The sequence below is a fragment of the Melospiza melodia genome, chromosome 24 (genome assembly GCF_035770615.1).
Source record: "Melospiza melodia melodia isolate bMelMel2 chromosome 24, bMelMel2.pri, whole genome shotgun sequence".
Lineage (NCBI taxonomy): Eukaryota > Metazoa > Chordata > Aves > Passeriformes > Passerellidae > Melospiza > Melospiza melodia.
The window spans coordinates 5484561-5505773 of record NC_086217.1 but is presented as its reverse complement, the minus strand read 5'-3'; the positions used below and the strand labels follow the sequence as shown (position 1 = coordinate 5505773).

The 21213-nt window shown below is 41.1% G+C and overlaps 1 protein-coding gene across 1 annotated transcript in view; it reads right to left on the bottom strand.

The window, feature by feature from the left end:
* Positions 1–19102, bottom strand: part of TBCD (tubulin folding cofactor D) — a 122902-nt gene extending 103800 nt beyond the window's left edge. Inside the window, exons 1-9 of the mRNA XM_063175628.1 lie at positions 18953–19102; positions 18640–18813; positions 16156–16206; positions 15858–15955; positions 15115–15216; positions 12685–12831; positions 11807–11862; positions 9562–9694; positions 2038–2083 (exon numbers count right to left, since the gene is read on the bottom strand). Of these exons, the coding sequence (XP_063031698.1) occupies positions 2038–2083; positions 9562–9694; positions 11807–11862; positions 12685–12831; positions 15115–15216; positions 15858–15955; positions 16156–16206; positions 18640–18811 (805 nt within the window). The 5' untranslated portion in view covers positions 18812–18813; positions 18953–19102. The remainder of the gene's footprint in view (positions 1–2037; positions 2084–9561; positions 9695–11806; positions 11863–12684; positions 12832–15114; positions 15217–15857; positions 15956–16155; positions 16207–18639; positions 18814–18952) is intronic.
* Between the last annotated feature and the right edge of the window lie 2111 nt (positions 19103–21213).

Genomic DNA, 21213 nt, shown 5'->3' with positions numbered 1-21213 from the left:
GATTCAAAATTTTCACAAGGAAGCTATGGCTGTTACAAATAAAAAAGCCCTTTTGCAGTTTCATTAGGGTGAAAAGAATTCTTCAGAAGCTGACCATTAGCTAATAGAGACTAATGACTCAGGCTCTGAAAGAGCCACTGGGCTTCCAACTGCCCTGCTCAGATGGAACCACAGCAGCCAAATCCTCTGCAACCTCCTTCCCCAGCCTCCTATCAGGGCTTCCAAAACACAAAGACATCAAAGAAAATGCAATTATTTCAAAGTCTGAGACACTGTAAGACATGACTTACAAATGTGCTCAAGTCTTTAAAAAGAGTGGTGATGCATCTTGATGTACTGAAATTACAAATGAAACAATCCATGCAGACAACAAGCCAGTGATGATTATTATTACTTCAATACCTTCCAGCAACCTGGATTTTTTGCAGTTATAAAAGCCCAACTGACTGATAGCTTAGGAGGAAGAGGCTGCAGAAACATCATCATTCACAGACAGAAAATAAATAAGGAATAAATAAGGAATATATAAATAAAGGCCTCTTCCAAGTCCTGCCAGCTCTTGAATCACTAAAATATCTACAGACCCATGTAAATTACTGCAGGGCTAGTGTTTGTTTTTAATTCAACTTCTATGTCACAAGTGACTTCAAACAGGATCTTGCTTTAACATTTGCCTATTTTTTTTTTCTATTTCATCCTCAGATCTGTTATAATTAAAAATCTTAGATATTTTTTGTCTCTCACATTTTCTTATCCTGAACAGTTCCCATCTAAATATCTGCTTCTCAGCTGTGACCATTCTAGATTTTCTAGGGTAAATTTACTCATTGATATGCCCCTGATTTTCCTCTTATTACCAGACTCATAACTCACTCTTCTTTCTATGCCATGAGCCAAAGTTTCTGATTTTACTAGCAGGGCTAATGCTGTGAGCTCAATATGCTCCTTCCATACTGTGTTGTACTGTGGTATTTTCTAAATTCTGTCATTTTCTGTTGTACTGTAATTTTCCCAGCCTGTTTATTTTTCTGCTTCTCTGGCAGCCTTCCCCAGTGGATTCTGCTGCTCCTGTTCAATGGCATTCCCAGGATTTGCACCTGTGTCATTCCTCTATCTTATCTCCATCATTACCCATCTCTCAGGCATTTTCTAAGGAAGTGTCTGCATCTCAGCCTTAGGAACTGGGAGAATGACACTTTCCAGCACCAGAACTAAAAAGCTGCTTCTCTGGGCCAAAATAATTACATGAGTGAAATCACAAACACTCTACAGTGAGTTTATATCCCTGCATGGCTCCTGTGAATGGCACAAACCCCATTTCTGGCACTTGGATAAGCTGCACAAAACTGACCAGGCCTTTTGCAGTGTTTTGGAACTAGCCACCACCTTTCCCTGCCTCCCCTTATTGCTATCAATAAGGCCCAAGATCACACTGCAGTCAGTTCTGATCCTATTTCAACATTCATCCCAAGATAAACATAATTCCAAAATGCAACTACGCTGTTCAGAAACTTCCATACTCTCTTTTTCTTTCTATCCCTAATTGCACCCAATATAATCTCTTTTTACTAAAAAACTTCTCTTATTCCAAAATTATCCCAACATGACTCCAGCTGTGTCCTGTACACAACTGGTTCTTAAAACTTGGGTTTTTTGAAATCCTATGTTTGCATTAAAACTTGAAGGGTCTCTGCAAAACTTCCAGCAGTAATATACAAAACCAGTCTATGCTTAACTGATTTCAAACAAATATTTTCCACATCTAACAGTTTCTGTGTTCTGTGTTCAGCTCCTGCATTACAGCAGTGGCCAGTGTGATCACCTGCCAAAGCCTCTGATGTGCTGCCCCAACACAACATTCCCTGGTGGCATCTGCTCCTCCCTCACTGTCATTTCTGCTTTTGCTGCCCTCATTTTTCCTGCTTTATCCCTGTGGATTTTACTCATTACAGAACCACTTGTCACCAGGTTTAATCTTCCTTTCCCTTTTCTACTGCAATGGCTTGAAAAACTGAACCCAGGCTATTACAAACTTACCATATGGTAAACAGTCTTCTCTCTTGCCATGTTTAAACAGCTGTGCCTACAATTAAAATGGGGAACACAAACATGAGAATACAGAGATTCTGCAACACAATATATCAAGCATTTAGCTCTAAAATGTTTTTAATGTTCTCACAATAATCTGTAGTATTTGCTGATTTAAACAGTGTAAAAGGAGGAGTCTCAGGGTGCAGTTCTTGGTAACTGCTCAGGAGACTGAGGTGGCCAAAAAACACTCAAGAGAAAAAAAAAAACAACTAAAAAATATTTTAAAAAATTAAAAAAAAAAAATAAAAAAAACAACCAGAATAAAAAATGAGGAAAGAAAAAGGCCACCAGTTCTGGGCTAGCTCAGGTCCCTGACCCATCAGGCTCCGTGCTGGGTCGCAGGAGCTCAGTGTGGTGCAAGCACTGCTTGTGAGAGACTAAACCACCTACAGACACCTGCAAATACACCTCCAGCAGGCCAAGTGCAATTCCTGTGCCCAGGGAACTTCATCTGCAGCTCAATATCCCAGAGAGATTAAACCCCAGCGCTGCAGCCAGACAAGGGACCATTAACACCTGACAGAACACGTTACACATTAAAAGCCTCCTCAGCTCCCCATGCAGCAAAAACCTGGCCAGGCACTTGTTTGTCCTTCACCAGAAGCAAAATCTTCCTCAATAAATATGCCTGGGAGTTAAACAAGAACAGACTTCCCCTGAAAAGAGGCACTTTCTCACACATACCAAACACACACACACACGCCTCCCGCGCTGCAGGCGTGGCTGCGAGCAACACAGGCAAGAAAAACACCCTGGGGCCGTGTACCCAGCCCCTTGTGCTTTGTTACTAAATTGCATTTCAGGATCACAAATCAGCCCTACTACCAGCTACATATGGGAATTTCATATTATACATCAAAGCATTTGAGATGTTAATGCAGGCAAGTGTGAGGGCTCCCTTAGAAATGACTTTTACAAAGAAGCAATGCAACAGAATTACTTCAAGCTCAGCCAACAGAAATAAATATCACTTTAAATGTATAAATTGGCACAGCTTTTAGCAATATATGAAGTCAGTGTTAAAAAAATACAAAAATTTCTCACTGACATACAACAAAACTCTGCTTGTATTAAAAAGCCTAAAATATATGTCAGAGGACCTGCAAATCTTTGGTACAACAAATCTAGAGCTCCTCTAAAACTTTTCTTTGTTGAAACATGCAGAAACTCATTTCATCACTTTGTTCCTGTGTTCTGCTTTACAACCCCATCACTGGTTTCTCCACACACCTTGCTGTGGATGCTGGAGACAGGGCAGCATCCCTGCAGCCTCACAATTCCTTCCATCCTCACAATTCCTTCTCTGCAAACTCACAATTCCTTCCTTCAATCCTCACAATTCCTTCTCTGCCCCCTCACAATTCCTTCCTTCAATCCTCACAATTCCTTCTCTGCCCCCTCACAACTCCCTCCCTGCATCCCCACAACTCCTTCTTCTGCCTAACTTAACAGCAAATATTTTTTTAAGGCACATTCAGGCTTACTCCAAATTATTATTATTTTATTATTATTATTATTATTAAATTCGAGCATATTCAAACAAAGCACAATGTAATTCCTCAAGCACTGATAATGCAGAGAAACAGCTTTTGAACAGATCCTTGGGGATGCTCCTGGACACTTTTGGGTGTGTGCTCTCAGCACATTGCTGAGGAGCTGGGACAAAATCATCAAATAACCCATTTCAGTCTGCATTCCCCAAATTCTGGCAGCTTTCCCCAAGCTTCTCCACATGTTCTTACACCCTTGAGTCCAAGTCTGACTTAAGTCCTGACCCCTCAGGAACAACACAACTGGAAGGCGCCACCTCTGAAAGGGATGGAAGGAATCAACCGACACACAAGCAGGAAATGAGAAAAAATCAAATATTGCACAGTATTTTTTTTAAATGCTTTTCCTCACACACCTATGAATCAGTTTAGAACAGCAACCTTGGCAGATTCAATTTCATCATAATTTTTATTATTTTCTGAACAAAAAAGTGAAACACACATTGTGTCCCTACAGCAGTTTCACTAAAACTTAAATAACAACTATTTTCAGCACAGAGCATCTACTCCTACCATGGGGATTTATAATATACATTTGCTACTAAAATCATTGTGGCAACAGCTATAAATCAACTGAGATGTGCATTAAGATGTTTTATTTTATCAATATGAGTTTTTAGGAGAAGTAAAAATTGCCCAAATGACACCACAGCTAATTAATCAATAATTATTAGTTTAAATCAATAACTAAACTTTTTTTTTAATAGCCATAATATTTACTTTTGATCAATAAAATATGTTCCAAACGGTTTAGGAATAAACACAGCTGAAAATGCCAATTGTCTGAAAGGGAAGAAAGTTCTTTCTGCACCCATTGAGGTGCACTGGGGGTCAGATACAACCTTGGAGCAGGCTCCTGGAGTTTCTACAATTTATGCATCAGGTATTTCTGTGTCAGAGAAGTTTAATAGCTATTTTAAAAATAAATTTTCCAGAGGTAAATTAGGAACAGCCAAACTGTGGAGAACTACTCTTCAGATATTCAACCCAGCAGGAAATTCAGTTTTGAGGTTTTTTTCTGAGTGTAGAGAAGACAAGAAGGGAAGTGTTCATTACTTATTTATGAGTCAAAGCATGCAAAAGCATCCCCAAGTTCAAAACTCTAAAACTTTTGAGTGTAATAGATATATTTAGAAAGGAAATAAAAGAATACTTTAACCAATGCTGGTTTTTGGGAAAGCAGAAAAAATATTTTCTTCTAGCACATGCTACAGTCAGGCATGTACAGCAAAGTTACTCCTCCAGAAAAATACTGTAAACCTGGAGCTTACAGGGATCATATTATTAAAGAAATGTTCACGATGATAAATGAAAATCATGAGAAAAAAAAGCAGCCAAAAGAGCGAATCAGCCTTACAGCACCCAGCTTAAACTTCCTGCCTTGAAGGAAGAAAAATATCCAAGGCACACCATTTCCAAAAATCTGATACAAACAAAGCAATTAATAAGCTTGGTTTGCCACCTGCACAGGCATTTGGTGTCAGAGGGCTGAGCACGAGGAGCCTGCGTGTCGCAGCATCCCTGCAGCCACAGCCACAGGCTCCTCTAAGGAGGACACAGAGCTCACAGCAACCTACCCAACCTGCTCAACTGTTGAAAAGTATGTGACTCCCTCTCTTATAAATAATTAAGCCACCTACAAATTAGAGAAAATCAGTGGTGTGCAAGCAATGACGACTGTCAAGTCTGGTTCTGCTTTAGAAACAGAGCAGGGCAAGGCAAACAAAGCCCAGTTTCTTAATAATCCCAGCAGAGACACCACACCTGCCAATTGTCTGCATAACCCACTTTGGGCTCGACCTGCAGGAGATCTATCAGTGGGGATCATCTCCAGGACTTGTTCCCCAAGCTACACAAATCACCACGAGGGGTGGCCTGGCTGCTGGGGACTGAGTGGATCTTCCTGCTGAGCAGGAGACACAAGTCTGGATCTACCCTCTGGTTGTAACCAAGAGGAGGGCTGGGAGGATAATTCCAGCCTGGCTGGGGAGAGCAGGAAATGATGCCTTGCACTGCTCTGGAGCACCCCCTGGTAGCCACACAAGAGCCCAGGAATGCCACCAGCCATCCCTGCCTCCAGGCCAGGAGCAGGGAGGGAGAACATGCTGCAGAGCTGAAGTTCACTTGGAAGGAGGGAATATTTAATGCATTCTGTGTGCAGCTGAAGGTAAAATGGGTTAGTTAAAGGCCTTGCTCTTACTGTGCCTCCACACAAGCAGCATTCCTGCTGTGGGCTGCACGTGTTTGGGTGTTGAGCATCAACATGACACCAACACTGACAGACCAACACAGTGATGGCAGCTTTCATGTGATCCCAGTTATTTATCAGCTGAACATCTGAAATGTTTACACTAACACATGGAGAGCTGGCAGAGTACCTCCTTTCCATCATGAGATTACCAAAACCCACGGACTTTAAATACTCAGAAGGTAAAAAACATTTAGCAGCTTGAGATAGTACTGTGCTCCAACAAGAAAAAGAAACAGCTTTATGGTAACAGAACTTCTGAACCTGGAATGAGCACAAAAGTTCTGGTGAGAAGAGAAAAACCCAGCAGTATCAGACAAGGCCACATTAGAAGAAATACTCTGTGACAGTCAGGAGAGAAAAGGCATGAGCAGAAAGGAGTCAGTGCACTTAGTACCAGCACTGCTTTTCCTACACTTCTATCACCAAACCACTAAGCAACAACCCCTTTTTTTAAAAAATAACGCCAATAGACAATCCTAATACAGCAAATTCTCTGAGAATGCCAAAAATACAGAGACTTGGGAAACATTCTATTTGGAAATATTCTATTTTTGTGCCTCTGGGTCTGAAAGAATGGAGTTAGAGAGTTCTTTCTTCCCTGGAGCCAAATTTACATAAGCATGTAGCTATTGCTAAATAACCTTTGCATTAGAGACAGCTCAGGGAAATGCCTCGTTCTTAAGACTCTCGAGTTTCATCAGATCACTGTGTAGGGCGTTTTATTTTTTTTAATTATTACTCACACTTGTATACTGAATCACTTATAAAACAAATAAGGTTTAATAAGTTTCAATGCCCAAGGCTACCTCAACGTGATGACATCTCTGTCACGCAAGAACTGGGAGTGCTGCGCCCTGCAGCGATAACTAAAAAGCTGTTTGATATAATGGCAGGTTTAAAAGCAAACCTCCAGACCAAGAGAATTTAAAATGCAGATTCGTGAAACAAGCTAGAAGTTTCCTTCAAGTAAACAAATGTTGTAAAAAAGTAGCAACTGCTTAATAATCCAACATTTTCAGTCCTTCAAATGCCAAAGGAGAGGAGCAGGGAAGTGAATTAAATGCCATAGCGCAACAGAGGTTTCAACAAAGGAGGGCAGTTTGAAACACTGAAATTTGAAATGGTGTCACAGAGGTGCCTGCTGGTGCCCCCCATTGGGAAATGGTGAGTTACTGAGGACAGGTGGAAGCAGCAGAGAGCCACAGGCCCCAGTGCAATTACAATATGCAAGGCGGGGTGCGTGTTCCGACAGGAGCCGCGGAACGGCCGGACTCGTTCTGCACACAACGCTGGCTGAGATGAAACAGCAGCACACACCTGATCAGCCAGGCTCACGGCCACAGGGAGGCAGATCAAAGTCAGCCACGGCCAACTACTCACTGCGTCCCTGACTTGCAGTTTCACTTCATTGAAATGCAGGAGTTTCGTGTCTTTTCCGAGCAATTTTTCCGTGCCAGCTTCGCTCGGAGCCGCTCGGTAAATGCAGACCAGAAGTGGCACAAAATCCTAACCCAACCAAAACCCACCCTGCTCAGGGCAGCCTCACTCTGCTGTGATGTGGAGAGACTTTTTATCCCCACTCTGGTGGGTTACATCATTCCCAAAACCTGCACAATCCCAAAATCCCCCTTGCTGTACTGACCAGAACTGAAAAATTATCTTTTTTCTCCCTGCTTGTTCAAAGATGGGCCAAGCAGCTGCAGTTTGACTCTTAAAGTAACAAAGTGCTGGAGGAATCCAAGAGCAAAGAATTCTGAAACTCGTTGCCACAATTTTTAGTTGCCCCTCATGAGGATGTGCTCTGCTTTACACATTTAGTGATTACTTGTTATGTTAAAATATATTGTATTTATTTATAGCATAAATAGACTATATTATATAGAATATATAGACTGTATTACATACTGCATGAAGTATAGATTTCTAGAAGTATATATTATTTATAGAATAAATAGACTTATTTATAGACTAAATAGACTATATTATATACTGTAGGAAGTATGGAATTATTTCTAGAAGTATGTATTATTTCTAGAAGTATATATTATTTCTAGAATAAATAGGATTATTTATAGAATAAATAGACTATATTACATACTGCATGAAGTTAGAATCTTGCATGTTAAAGACAAGTGTTTGCTTATTTTGAACACTTATTTTCAGGTGATATTTTTGACAATATAATGTTGCTACAAGTGTGAGAGAAAATTCTTAATATTAAAATACTAAGAATAGATGTAATTATATATAAATATTATAGTTATAACATTTAACTCTGGAAATAAATATTTCCTGCTCTCCTTGAGCACCTACATGCATGCACACACCATTCTGAAAACCTTTACTCCCTAATGATACAACTCATTGTAGTGACTAAAAGGAGAAATTGAAGACTAAATACAAGAAAGGGCTTTACAAATCTGCTCATATCTACCATCTGGAACAGGAATTCTGAGCTGTGGAGAATTAAAAAAACAAAAATCCCAGAAAAGCAAAGCAGCAGGCTCTGCTCCCAGGTCTATTGTATCACATTCTGGTTTCGATTCTACTTGTTGAGTATTCACCTGTTTCGCTTAGTGAGCACTAATGAACAGGTGGATGGAGCCAAAGCCAAACTCAAAGGAATTATGACAAAACACTAATGCATTATACATCCTGCAGGTCTCATCATGCCTGGGAATGGCAAACAGTCAGTCTCCCTTTCCAGATCTGACAATAAAATGATGAAACATCATTCTGTCTTTTGAAACGCTGCAATGCACACAAATAACGCTTCCTCCTGCTTAAGCAGCAGGTCCTCAGTTATTCTAAATATAGATCATTTCTTCTCCCTTCTGATTTGGAAGAGCTCGAGAGGAAAAAGGAACAACTAAAAAAAAAACCCACACACCTTCTCCAGACCTTTGCTTTGATGTTTAGTACCACACTGCACACAAGTCCTCTTAGTGACTGGTTAAGAAGAGTAGCAAATTTATGCAAATTATCAAAACTTGTACAAACACCAGCAAATCCTCAAACCTGTGCAACTGCAAAGGGCTTGTGATCTGTCTTCACCTGCACTGCCTTGGTCAACAACCAAACCAAGAAGGAACAACAATCCCTCCCTCCACACAAACCCATTCGGACATCAAAACTGGCACAGACGCCAGAAGTGTCACCCCAGGATTACAAAACACAGCCGAGCACTTATAAAGGTGTAAAACTTCAACAAAGCTTTCAAAAATAGCCCTTCTTAGGATGTACAAGAGGAGCAGTGCCCTGGAACAGCAGTTCAGGCACTGCAGATTTTTTCCCCATGCACAGTATATCAATTTTAAAACCCAAACTAAGAATTCAGCTCTTTTGAGTCACACACCATTATCAATTCACAAAGAAAGGGCATTACACAAAAAATTCATTCAGATTAGCAAACAAACTCAAACTTACTGAAATGACTGCTACTTTGAGAGTTATTTATGAATAGCTGTACTGGCAATTTCACTTTCACTTGGGGATGACAAAAAAAGAAAATACACATGCATGGGCAGTTATATTGTCTAAACTGCTGCTGAGGAAATTCTCCTTTTTTCCTTACCAGGAACCCCTCTGTGCATTTGCTGTCAAGGTCCTGTGGAGCAGTATAGGATGGCCATAAACTCAACAATCTTTTAAGGGAAAAGCAGTATTTACCAGGGCCTGGAGCATGCCATTGACAATGACAGTGCCCTCCATGGTCTGGGAGGAGGATTTGGATAACATGGAGAGCACCCAGTCCAGGAAATCTGCCATCCTGCTTTGCTTGACATCAGGGCGGACAATAAACCTGTCACAGAAAAAAAAAAAAACAAAAAAAAAAAAACATTGCAGCCATTGACTTTATGACACCCAGTGAAAAATGATTTTTCTTCCTATGCAAACCAGTTGTAGTTCCTGGAAACAATTCTTCAATGCTTGTTTCCCCAAATCACTGAGGGTAGGAACACTCCAAACCATCCTGTGTTTAGCCCAGCAAGGCTCTGACCTGGAACTTTGTTTTCACTTCAAACCCAGCTAAAAACTTGGGTTCTAGAAATTTCTTATCTTAATTATAAAGCAACACAATTTTCAAAGCTTTAAAAAAATTATTTCCATTAGAATTAGTGAAAAGCTGAAACAAATAGGAGGATTCTGCACCTCTCTCACCAAAAACAGCCATTGAAATGTGAAAATGTGAAAATCATTTTGCACTGTCTGTCAGAAGTCAGGCCCCAAAACAAGAAACCAGCAGGGCTACATTTGGGGTTCCAGATATTTGAAAAGGTCAAGCACCTGTTATTTAACACACTAGATGGGTGAAGAGATGTGTTTTTAGCCATCTTAGAAAAGGGAAAAGATGATTTTCATGGCTAAACTATCATAAACATACTCTCAGCCCTCCCCTGAGCAGCCAAGCTGCAGTCAGGGCATCACTTCAGTGTCCTGGCACCCACAAACCAGGTCCTGCTGCAGCAGCAACTCAGACTACACTTGTTCTCAACTCACCCAGTGGAAACAAGGCACATGGGGAGTTGTGCTCACCCAGCACAACTCACAGAATTCCAAGATGTGCCCCAGAGCCAGGACCTGGATCCTTCCTACACCTACAGATAAGTGGGGAACAGCCCCAAGAGCTCACTGAGGGAGTATTGAATATAATAAACACAGAAAACACCTCAGCAGTGAGTTGCTGGGATGGAGAGGCTTCCCAGGCAGTGCCTGTGGTGCTCAGCAGCAGAACAATGAGGATTTGTGGGGAGCTGCAGGAGGGCTGGTTTGGGTGGAAGGATGAGGCTGCCTTTGGCCCAAGGGCACACGTGAGAGAAGTGACCTGTGAAGGGGCTGAGCTGGTTCCTGGACCCTTCCTCAGCCCCAAGGAGTTTAAATCTCTCTTTCCCAAAGGAGTGCCCTAGCCTCCAGACTAAGACCAGGATAAGGATCAGCCTCATCTCCTCCTGCTGCAGCCACTCACTGAGCAGCAGAAAGGAGAATTCATGAAATACATTCCAGCTCCTTTGCCCTGTGAGGAGCAGCTCACTTTGGAAAACAGGAAGTTTTGAATCCTGATGTTTCTAAACTTCACTTGAAATTCATCAACTCCTTGGAGCACAAAGCAGGGCCCAGACACTCTCTTGCTCCCCAGGGACTCTCCCAGAGCCTGCTACAGAGTCAGACTCCTGTATCTTATCTGTCCATCTGTCCAGGACCGTTGTGCTCTGCCCACCCAAGTAGCAGTCCAGCTCCAGGGAGGTGGCACACAAACCTCCTGTCAGAATGATTATGCTCAGAACTGACTTTGGGGATGTGAGAACAGGGAAACGCCTTGCAGCCCCTTCTAATTTCTGGTGAAGTGTTTTAATCACCAGGCTGTTTTGAAAATGGTGTTTTTATGAAACTAAATAATTTTAAATCCACTATACATCACCATTACAGCCTGGCAGAGCTGGTACTGGAACCAGCCTAATGTATTCTATCCCCACATTTGTGCTGAACATTCACTCCTAATTAAAATTAATCAGCGCCCTCTGCTGAGCACAGGCTGCAGTGCAGAGCTGGGGCTTTTACTGCTTTAAAAAGGAAAAAAAACCCAAATCAGTCACAACCTGAGCTGACTTCCACTAGAACATCCAGAAATGTGGACTGGAATAGATACTGAAACAAGAGACGTGTGTGTTCTATCCCTGCTTAATTTATTATTTTGTAATTTATTGTTGTTGTTGTTGTTATTGATCATCATTTATTATTTTGTAATTTTTAAAAATTTATTTATTCCCAACAAACACTGCTGCATCCAATTCAAGCAATATTAATATCCCACAGACAGCTGGCACCTTCCAGCCCTCCCAACCCTGCCATGTCAGATTAAGGAACAGCAGGAGGAGTGGGAGCCTTTCTGCCAAGATGCACAAAAGAGACTTACTTGGACACCAGCACAGCAGCTGCATCCCGAGCCTTGTCACTGACAACCAGGTAACACTGAGGGGAAAAGAAACCTGACTGTAAAAGAATTCATAACTGGAGATAGAAAACCAACTGTGTAACAGCTCTGTACATAATACTGAATACTTACATGACAAATATTATGATGATCACACACATTATTACATTATTATGGTTACAAACTTAGCTTAAAGATAGTAGAAAGTTATTTTTACATTTAACAAACTGTACCTGAGGCAGAGTCTCCCTTTGTGTGCCTTTCAAAGCAGGTTTATTACTGAAGGTTCATTTGCTGAAGCCTTAACTCACAGACACATTGGGCTGTAAGCAGCCTTAGTGCTGCAAGTGTCAAAAGCCTGAGCCATTGGGTACCTGGGTGGTTTATTTCTATCTCAAAGGCATGACAAGTCAGCCACCTGGGCTGACACCCACTGGAACTTCATGTATTTGTTTAAAAATCTTCACACAGTCACAGCTTCCAAAGTTGCTCACTCTGATCAAACACTGATTTTCTCTAGAAATCCTCAGATTTGGCTTTCAGAGAAGCTCTCTGGCACTTGCATGTGTTGAAAGCCTCTAACACATTCAAAGGCAGGGGGTTACCTCAGATAAAACAGTTTATTACATCAGGGGAAACAAGTTCCAGGCTCACCTGACTCTAAAGCAGCAAACAACAGATTGAAGATTCAGAACTATGAAAAAATTCTTTATGGATTAGACACAAAAATACAGGCTTAAATAATATGCAGCAAAGAATATCATTGAGGAGCACACGGACCATATTAATATTTATCACCCAGTGAATGACTGAGCCCCAGATGGCAGGTGTGGGAGCAGTGCAGGGTGTGCTCTCCTCACCTTGGCCATGTCCAGGATGCGATCCATGGTCGGCTGCCGAGCCTGCCCCTCCAGGGAAACGAGGTTCCCATCGAACCGCGCCAGGTCAAAGGGGATCAGGCAGATCATGGACAGCCACAACAGCAGCATGTACCGAGTTTCCCACGTCTGCAAAGGAACAGAAAGATATTTTTGCCCCAGACAAAGGAGAGGAATGATGAGGAGGATTTTATCAGAAGGCTAATTAATTATCATATTATACTATATTACATTACATTATATTACATTATATTATACTATATTACATCATATTACATTACATTATACTCTATTATTATACTATATTACATTACATTATATTACATTACATTACATTACATTACATTATACTACATTATTATACTATATTACATTACATTATATTACATTACATTACATTACATTATACTACATTATTATACTATATTACATTACATTATATTACATTACATTATATTACATTACATTATACTACATTATTATACTATATTACATTACATTATATTACATTACATTATATTACATTACATTATACTACATTATTATACTATATTACATTACATTATATTACATTATATTATACTATATTACATTATATTACATTATATTACATTACACTATATTATACTATATTATACTATACTATATTATATTACACTACATTACACTATATTATGTAATATATTGTATTGTACTATACTGTCTTATTCTATACTGAACTATATTATATTATACTATACTATATTGTATTATTCTGTATTGTATTATTCTGTATTGTATTATTCTGTATTGTATTATTCTGTATTGTATTATTCTGTATTGTATTATTCTGTATTGTATTATTCTGTATTGTATTATTCTGTATTGTATTATTCTGTATTGTATTATATCATATCATACCATATCATACCATACCATATTTCATTATATCATATTATATTTCCTCATATGATATGATATTATAATTATATTATATTATATTATATTTCATTATATTATATAATATTATATCGTACTATATTATATATGTATTATTATATTATTCTATACTACATTATATATTATTATATAATTCAATTATATATTATATTCTTCTATACTGTATTATATTATATATATGTATTATTATATTGTTCTATACTATATTATATATATAATTATATAATTCTATACTATATTACATTGTATTACATCTAAACTGAATCTTCTAAGCACTCAACTGCACTCTGCACAAAATTTCGTGACTGTCAGCAACACACACACCCCTGGATTTAATTGGTCATTGAATTAAAAAACACTAGTATTCAATTACTAATTTCCTTCAGGTAAACAATATTTTACAATGTATTTTACTTGTGAAAAACTCAGGTGCAGCAAATGAGATAAGAATTTTTTTTTCTCTGAGGTTCAGAGAATGTGAAACCCAGAAATATTCTTGGGAAGAATTGTGGCTTGCTTTTCTCTGTGAAGACAAATGTGGTGACAAGAATGGCAAAACAAAGGTTTTTTACTTCATTTTCTGCAACATGAATTGCCCAGAGCACAAAGTACCCCCTGGCTCCTAGGAACTTCCAAAGATGAGCAAGAGGAAACTCCCAGTGTGAGTGCCCTGAAACTCCAGAGGAGACAGAGCTACAAGGGATCCCAAACAGCAAAACTGTAACAAAATTCATGGACCCTCCGCTCAGTAAGAAATCAAGGCTACCTTGTTTCCCTCCCAAAGGAAATCTGCACCTTCCCATTCTCCTGTCTTTCCTTTCCCACTCACAAATATAACAGAAGTATGTTTTTCTCCTTAATTTCTAATGTGTTGTTTTCATGGGTTTACTGTAACAACTTCTGAAGAAAAAGGAAGTTTTTCAAGATTTAAAGCTGTACATCTACAGCAGCAAAGTGTCAGAATTTAAGTTTATTAAAAAAAGCTTTAATTTAGAGCAGCAATACAACTGTCTTCAAACCCATGATTTTTGTTACTTATAATTGATAATCTATCTTAAGCAGGTCTCTGGGATTTTTCTTTTCCCTTATTTAAAAACATAAGAATATCCAGTATCCTGGACTCAGACTGGAGTATTTTTCACTCAGTCATTTTAGAGATTTAATACCTTTCACTGCCCTTCTTCTAACTCTTGTTACAATCAATGTGCTCCTTACATGAGTGCTTAAAGATTCTACTTGCACCTCTACTGCCACTGTTTCTAAATCCTTGGAACAAATCCCATGAAAAAACACCAAAACCTCTCCTTGGGGAGGATATTTCTCCTGTGACAAGATGATGGTTTTCACATTAAATCCAGGTGTTAACACCAGACAGGGTCTGCCACTGCTTTATCTACTTTTCCCCAAATTTTTTTCTTCAGCTTTTCCCACTGGAGACATAAAAGTTGAACAAAAAGTACAGCAAGTGCTCACCTCAGGGTCTCTTGGGTTCTGCTTTGCAAGCAGATCCAAAACAGGCTGCAGGTCCCTGACTTCATGAGGGAACAGTGGCAGGAAACGTTTGTAGCCTCTCACCTAAAGCAGAAAATTCCAGAATTCAGAATTTCAGAACCCATCCAGCACCAGCACACACTGAGGGGAAAGGAAAGACCCCTGGAGGAATTTCTTGATTAGGAGCCTCATGTCATAAGGAGAGTAAGCCTGCAATCAAAGTCTTAAAGACCTTGTGATATTTAGCTTTGTGGTTTTATTGTGATATATAACTTTGTGGTTTTACAAAGTTATTAAGAATTCATGAGATGATACAGGGAGCCCAGGACCACATCCATGGGGTGTCCAGGATCCCAAGGATGGAGACCCCACCACCCTTCTGAGCCACCTCTTCCAGGGCTCAGCCCTTACAGCCCAAAAATATTTTCTAAATTCCACATCCATCTAACTGTTCATTACACTTTACTTTTCAAAGTTATAACTCGTGTTTTATCACTCCATGTCTGCAATTTCTTTTGCACTCAGATCTGAATTTTTACTAATTTGGATCATTAAATAACATCAGCTATCATGAAAATGGGAAACAAGAGAACTAGTCTTTCACAGTGTAGTTTAAAATATTTAATCACATGCAACACTTATTTATTTTAGTATTTTTGAAAGTAACAAAGAAAATATTTGTAACTTACAAATTTCAGTTAAAGAACATTAAATTTAGGATTTACCTTTGTAATGATGTAGAGAAATTTAAAAGCCAGGTGAACTAGTGGGGGAGGAGATCCACTGTCCCATACTATCTCCAACAGGGAATTCATCATCCCCTCTAATGAAAGGAGAGAAAAACCAGTGAGGTTACATTCATGTCACAGAGTTTGTTGTACTTCTGAACAGAACAGAGTGAGACAACAATTATAAAACTGAAATATTAGCAGCCACAGCAATCTTGCAATGCAAACTCAGATCTTCCAGAGTAACAGATTTTAAAGTACAGACACAAAAATTATTTAAGGCTGACATTCCTACCTAAGTGGTGATCCAAAAGGTGAGGCTGCTCCTGGTACTTGTCCATTATACCTGAAAATGAAAAGAGATCTGCAATAAACTACTCCAAGGCTCTTCCAGGTCTTAACTGTGCCATCAACCCACCCCCAGGAGTCTCCCCAATTTCTCTGGACAAACCTCCCACAAGCAACGCTTTGCAGTGAGGGTGCTCCTCACAATCCTCAGAGCCAGTTTCTTATTTTGAAATAGAATACAGGGAATTTTTGTTCAGCAAAGAACAAAGAATCCTTGACAAATTTTAACCTCAACAAACAAACCGCAGCTCTTACCACTGTGCTCCTCAAAACTGTTCACATCCCTTACTCTGTTTTGCTGCCAGTAACAGAGTGTCTCCTTTTGGATACTGACTCAAGTAAAGACAAATTGAAATTGAGTATTGAAAAAAAAAAAAAACAAAAAAAAAAAACCAAAACTTTCAGACATAAAAGCTTTTCAATCTTTTCAATTTAAACCCAGAATCAACAAAAAGCAGCTACAGAAATGAAAGCTGGATTCCCAAGGAGATCATTGAGTGATCCAGTGTGTGGCACTGAAGATTGCCTGGCTCAATTTAGCTATTTGGTCAGGAAACAGCTTTTGAATTAGAAAACCAAAACCTCCTTAAGCTCCCCTTTTCTGTATTTGTTTCTCTCACAAACCACTTTGCTCTCTGTCCTTTTCCTCTGCTTGACACACCAACATTTACATTGAAGACATGACTCAAGGCCAACAGTGCTGCAGTTGACCAGTGGATGACACTGCACCACCACTTTCAGACACCAAAGCATCCAACAGCATCCTTGTGCAATTCCACTGGGACACCAGAACAGCATCCAGAGGGAAATTTCAGCTCCTCATCATCCCTGACTTCCCACCTGAATTAATGCTGATACAAACAGCAGAACCAGTGAACACAAAAAGTGGAATTGAGGAGCAAATTCTTTTCCCAGGACACAGACTGCTAAAGATAAAAAAAAACCCCAAATATAAAAGCTGAAGTGAATTAACCTAAACCAGATGCTCTAAAACTATTATTTCAAAAAAGATCTTCCTATAGTTTCCTACAAAATTGTATTTGCAGATTAAACTGTTTCTCAAACTTCTTTTTCTAATGGTTCATCACAAAATGAGCATCATGAGTTTTTCTGAATTCTTTGGAAACTTTCATTGAAACTCTTTGGAACAGGTGATCACTGCATTCCCTGCTCCCACATAAAAGCTATTCCCTAAATGTCAGTGTTCTAACTCACACTGAGCCTCTTGGCAGGTTTGGGACACTTTGTCCCAGAAGGATCAATGACACCTGAGCACACAAAACATCATAACCCAACACTGAACCACAACATCTTTTTAAGTATACTGAGCTTGTATTTACTGGGCAATGATACACAGGCAGAAAGCTCATAAATAGAATTTAAATGCAAAGAAACACTCCACGTGATGTGACAGAGAGGCACAGCAAGGTGATTTTTCCAGCAATGGTTTTTCCTGTCCCACTGATATCTGACATTTCCTCTGTGATGCTGAACAACCTCAGCAATGAGAGTTCCTTCTGTCTGAGCAGTCTCATGTCCATCATTCAGGTGGAAGTCAGTTCAGCCAACCACAATAATGCTACTGAGAAACTTCTGCAGGCTCAGATCTCCAAATTTGGGGGGTTCTGCTTTATTGTTTGCCCACCTCAATTCTTGTTGTCAAAAACAAAGCTGCTGGGTCAATATTTTCACTGTGAGTTTTGCAATTTCTCCATCCTTCACAAAAATCCCTGCAAAATGCCACTCTGCTAAATTCAGTTTGCAAATACATAAAGCACTGAATGAACATTTGCAAATCATCTTATCAAAATATTAACCTAACACACAGATGTGCCTTGAAACAGCCTGGTGACCCAGGACACTGCTACATGCACCTCACTGTGGCCCTTCCACATTCAGCTGAAGCCCAAGGACAGGAGAGCTTTCCTTAGGTGGCACAAAAGTCAAACCAAGTTACCTCCACTTGGAGAAACAAACATGATCTGTATGGCTGCAGCCACTCTTCACATTTCCCATGAAATGAAAAGGTAAATAGGAAATTGACACTTTAAAGCACAAAATGTGTGTTTCGATGAGCAACAGCGTTGCTTTATTTGAAAGATATACAAACTTTTAACTAAATTATGGCCTGGATTTGAACAGGGAACTGAAGGCCCAGCACGAGTTAGAATTGAGATTTCTGGAATCTAAGACCTAACTTTTCATTTACAGTAGTTAAGTATCAGATAATAAAAGAACATCTATATAAAAAACAAAATGAGCAAAAAATCACATCTGAATTACCTGTTGACAAAGTTCCAGCATTATCACTGACCCAAAAATTAGCGGTTTAGTCCCTTTCTGGTATTCAGCAATAACAAAATGAATCATCCATAATGAAACGTTTGTGTCATGTAACATCAGGACCCCTCCCTTTGGCTGCCGCGCTTACCTATGAACCGTTCCACGGCCATTTCCCTCGTCACCAGCTCCGCGAACACCTCCCGCAGGTTCCCGATGAGCTCCGCGACCTCGCGGCTCTCGGTGAAGCTGTCCAGGATGTTCCTGGCGCTGATGGCAGCCGGCTCCTCGCCCTCCTCCGCCTCCCGCCCCGCTCCGTCCATGGCTGCCAGGGACAGAGGAAGGGTCGGTTCCGCCCCGCTCAGGACTCAGGGCGCGGCAGGGCCGGTCCCGCCGCCCCGCTCACCCCGCCCGGCCCCGCCGTGCGCCCACCGCGCCCCTCCCGCGGCCCCGCCCGGCCCTACCGGCACCGCGGGGCTCCCGGGGCCGCCGGCCTCGCCCCTCCGGCCCGGCGCTGCGACCACCCGGGACAGGCGATAACCGGGACAGGCGATAACCGGGACAGGCGATAACCGTGACAAACGAACACGCGGGACAAACGCCGCTGCCGCCCCGGGCCCGCCCCGCGCCGCCGCCGCCCAGCTACGGGCCGCCAGGAGGGACCAAAGGCAGCGGCACCGCCTCCGAGCGCCGGCCCGGCCCCTCCGCGGGGCAGGGGGAGATGAGGGGACACGCCCTGGGGACACACATTGGGGTGGGGACACACACGCTGGGGACACCCACTGGGTACAGCAACCCCTACTGGGGATAGGGACATCCAGCTTGGGGACACCCACCAGGGATGGTGACGCCCACCTTGGGGACGCCCATCGGAGACAGGAACACCTACTGGGGATGGGGACACCCACCCTAGAGACACCCACTGGGGGTGGAGACAGTTTGGGAATACCCACTGGGGATGGTGACACCCACCCTGGGGACACCCATTGGATACACCAACCCCTGCTGGGGATAGGGACATCCAGCTTGGGGACACCCACCCGGGATGGTGACACTCACCCCGGGGGCACCCACCCTGGGGACAGGAACACCCACCCGGGATGGGGACATCCAGCCAAGGGACACCCAGTGGAAACAAGAAGACCTCCTGAGGATGGGGAAACTCACCAGGGGGATGGGGACACAACCCTGGGGACACCCACCAGGGATGGGAACATCTAGGTTGGAAATGGGGACATCAGCTATGGGGACATCAGCTATGGGGTCCTGGGGATGGGACGAGGATGGGGACACAGGCATGGGCACCCAAGCACTGGGTGAGGATGGAGATAGGGAGCCTCAGGTGAGGGAACAGGGATGGGGACCTGAGCAGGGGGACCCCAGAGGCAAAGGACAAGGATGGGGACATCCATGAGGTCCATTCCTCACCCAGCCCACAGCAGACCCTGCTGCATGGTGAATATCACAGCACACCATCCAAACCTCACCCAGCTCTGGAAACAACACTGGAACCCCACAGCCCCACTGATTCTACAGCAAATTCAAGGATGTCACAACAGGTCAGTTGCTCTTTCCTGCTATCCAGCAGCTCCATCCACACCCAAATATTTTCTTTTCAGGCTCAAACTCATTCCATCAAATCACAGCCACAAACCAGATGTACACTGAACAGGGTTTCTGCAAGGCAAGTGTTTTACTTGAGAAGAAATTTAAGTTCACAAGTAGTTCCCAGTGTGATACAGGTTGGTTTGTTCATATCCATAAACACCAGTGCACTTTGCTCAGACCTAGATCTTCCAGCCATCACTACAATCCCAAACTCCACTGTTCCACTTTTCCACTCTTTTAGTTCTGTTAAGTTTTATAACCAACCGTGACAGATTCCCCTGATTCAAAGGAAGCAAAGATTTTTCACTATTTGTATCATATTTACAGAGAGCAAAGTGCATTGTTTAAAACCAATTACAACATCAAATTTTAAACTTAATTAAATCTTTATAGCACAACCATTTAAAGTTAAGGAAAGTTAAATATATCTGAGCAATTTTGAATATAATATTTTAGTATTAGTCATGCCAACCATCTGAAGTGTAAATACTCAGGTCATTCTTACCCAAATCTTCTAATTCATATTTATGGGACTGCACTTACTTTTGTACTTCTTGCTACTTCCACTAAAATCCCCCAGAGTCACTCATGTACCCTGGCTCAGATTGTGCACCAGTGTCTTTGCTGAACACTTTTCTCCCCAAATTCCCACTGCCTGTGTTTTCTGTAAAAATAAAGCAGTAAGGAACAATAAAACCCCTTACAAATCCATCAGATTTGACTTTTTGATATTCCTTCCATAACCCAGTGGTGGCACAACAGACCAGCTTTGCCCACTGCACTCATTTTCTAAAATTGAAAATACATCAAGCACCAACCAACCCAGCAGCCACAGGTGCTTCCTCTCACCCAGCCACCTCCCTCCCACATTTTGCTGTGTTTTTACAAAATTATTTAAATATGTTACTATTGTAGTACAACACACAAATATTACACTAAAATTATGAAATCTTATTATCAACTTTGAGTGGTAATAACCTACTTCTGACTGTACAGTTAATTACCAAGGAACTAAATATCCTTCTAGAAAATACCACTGGAATTTCAGTTCTTCTAGCAAGAGAAAAATGAATGTGAGTAAATTACATTAAATTAAAATAAATATTAGAAATATTAT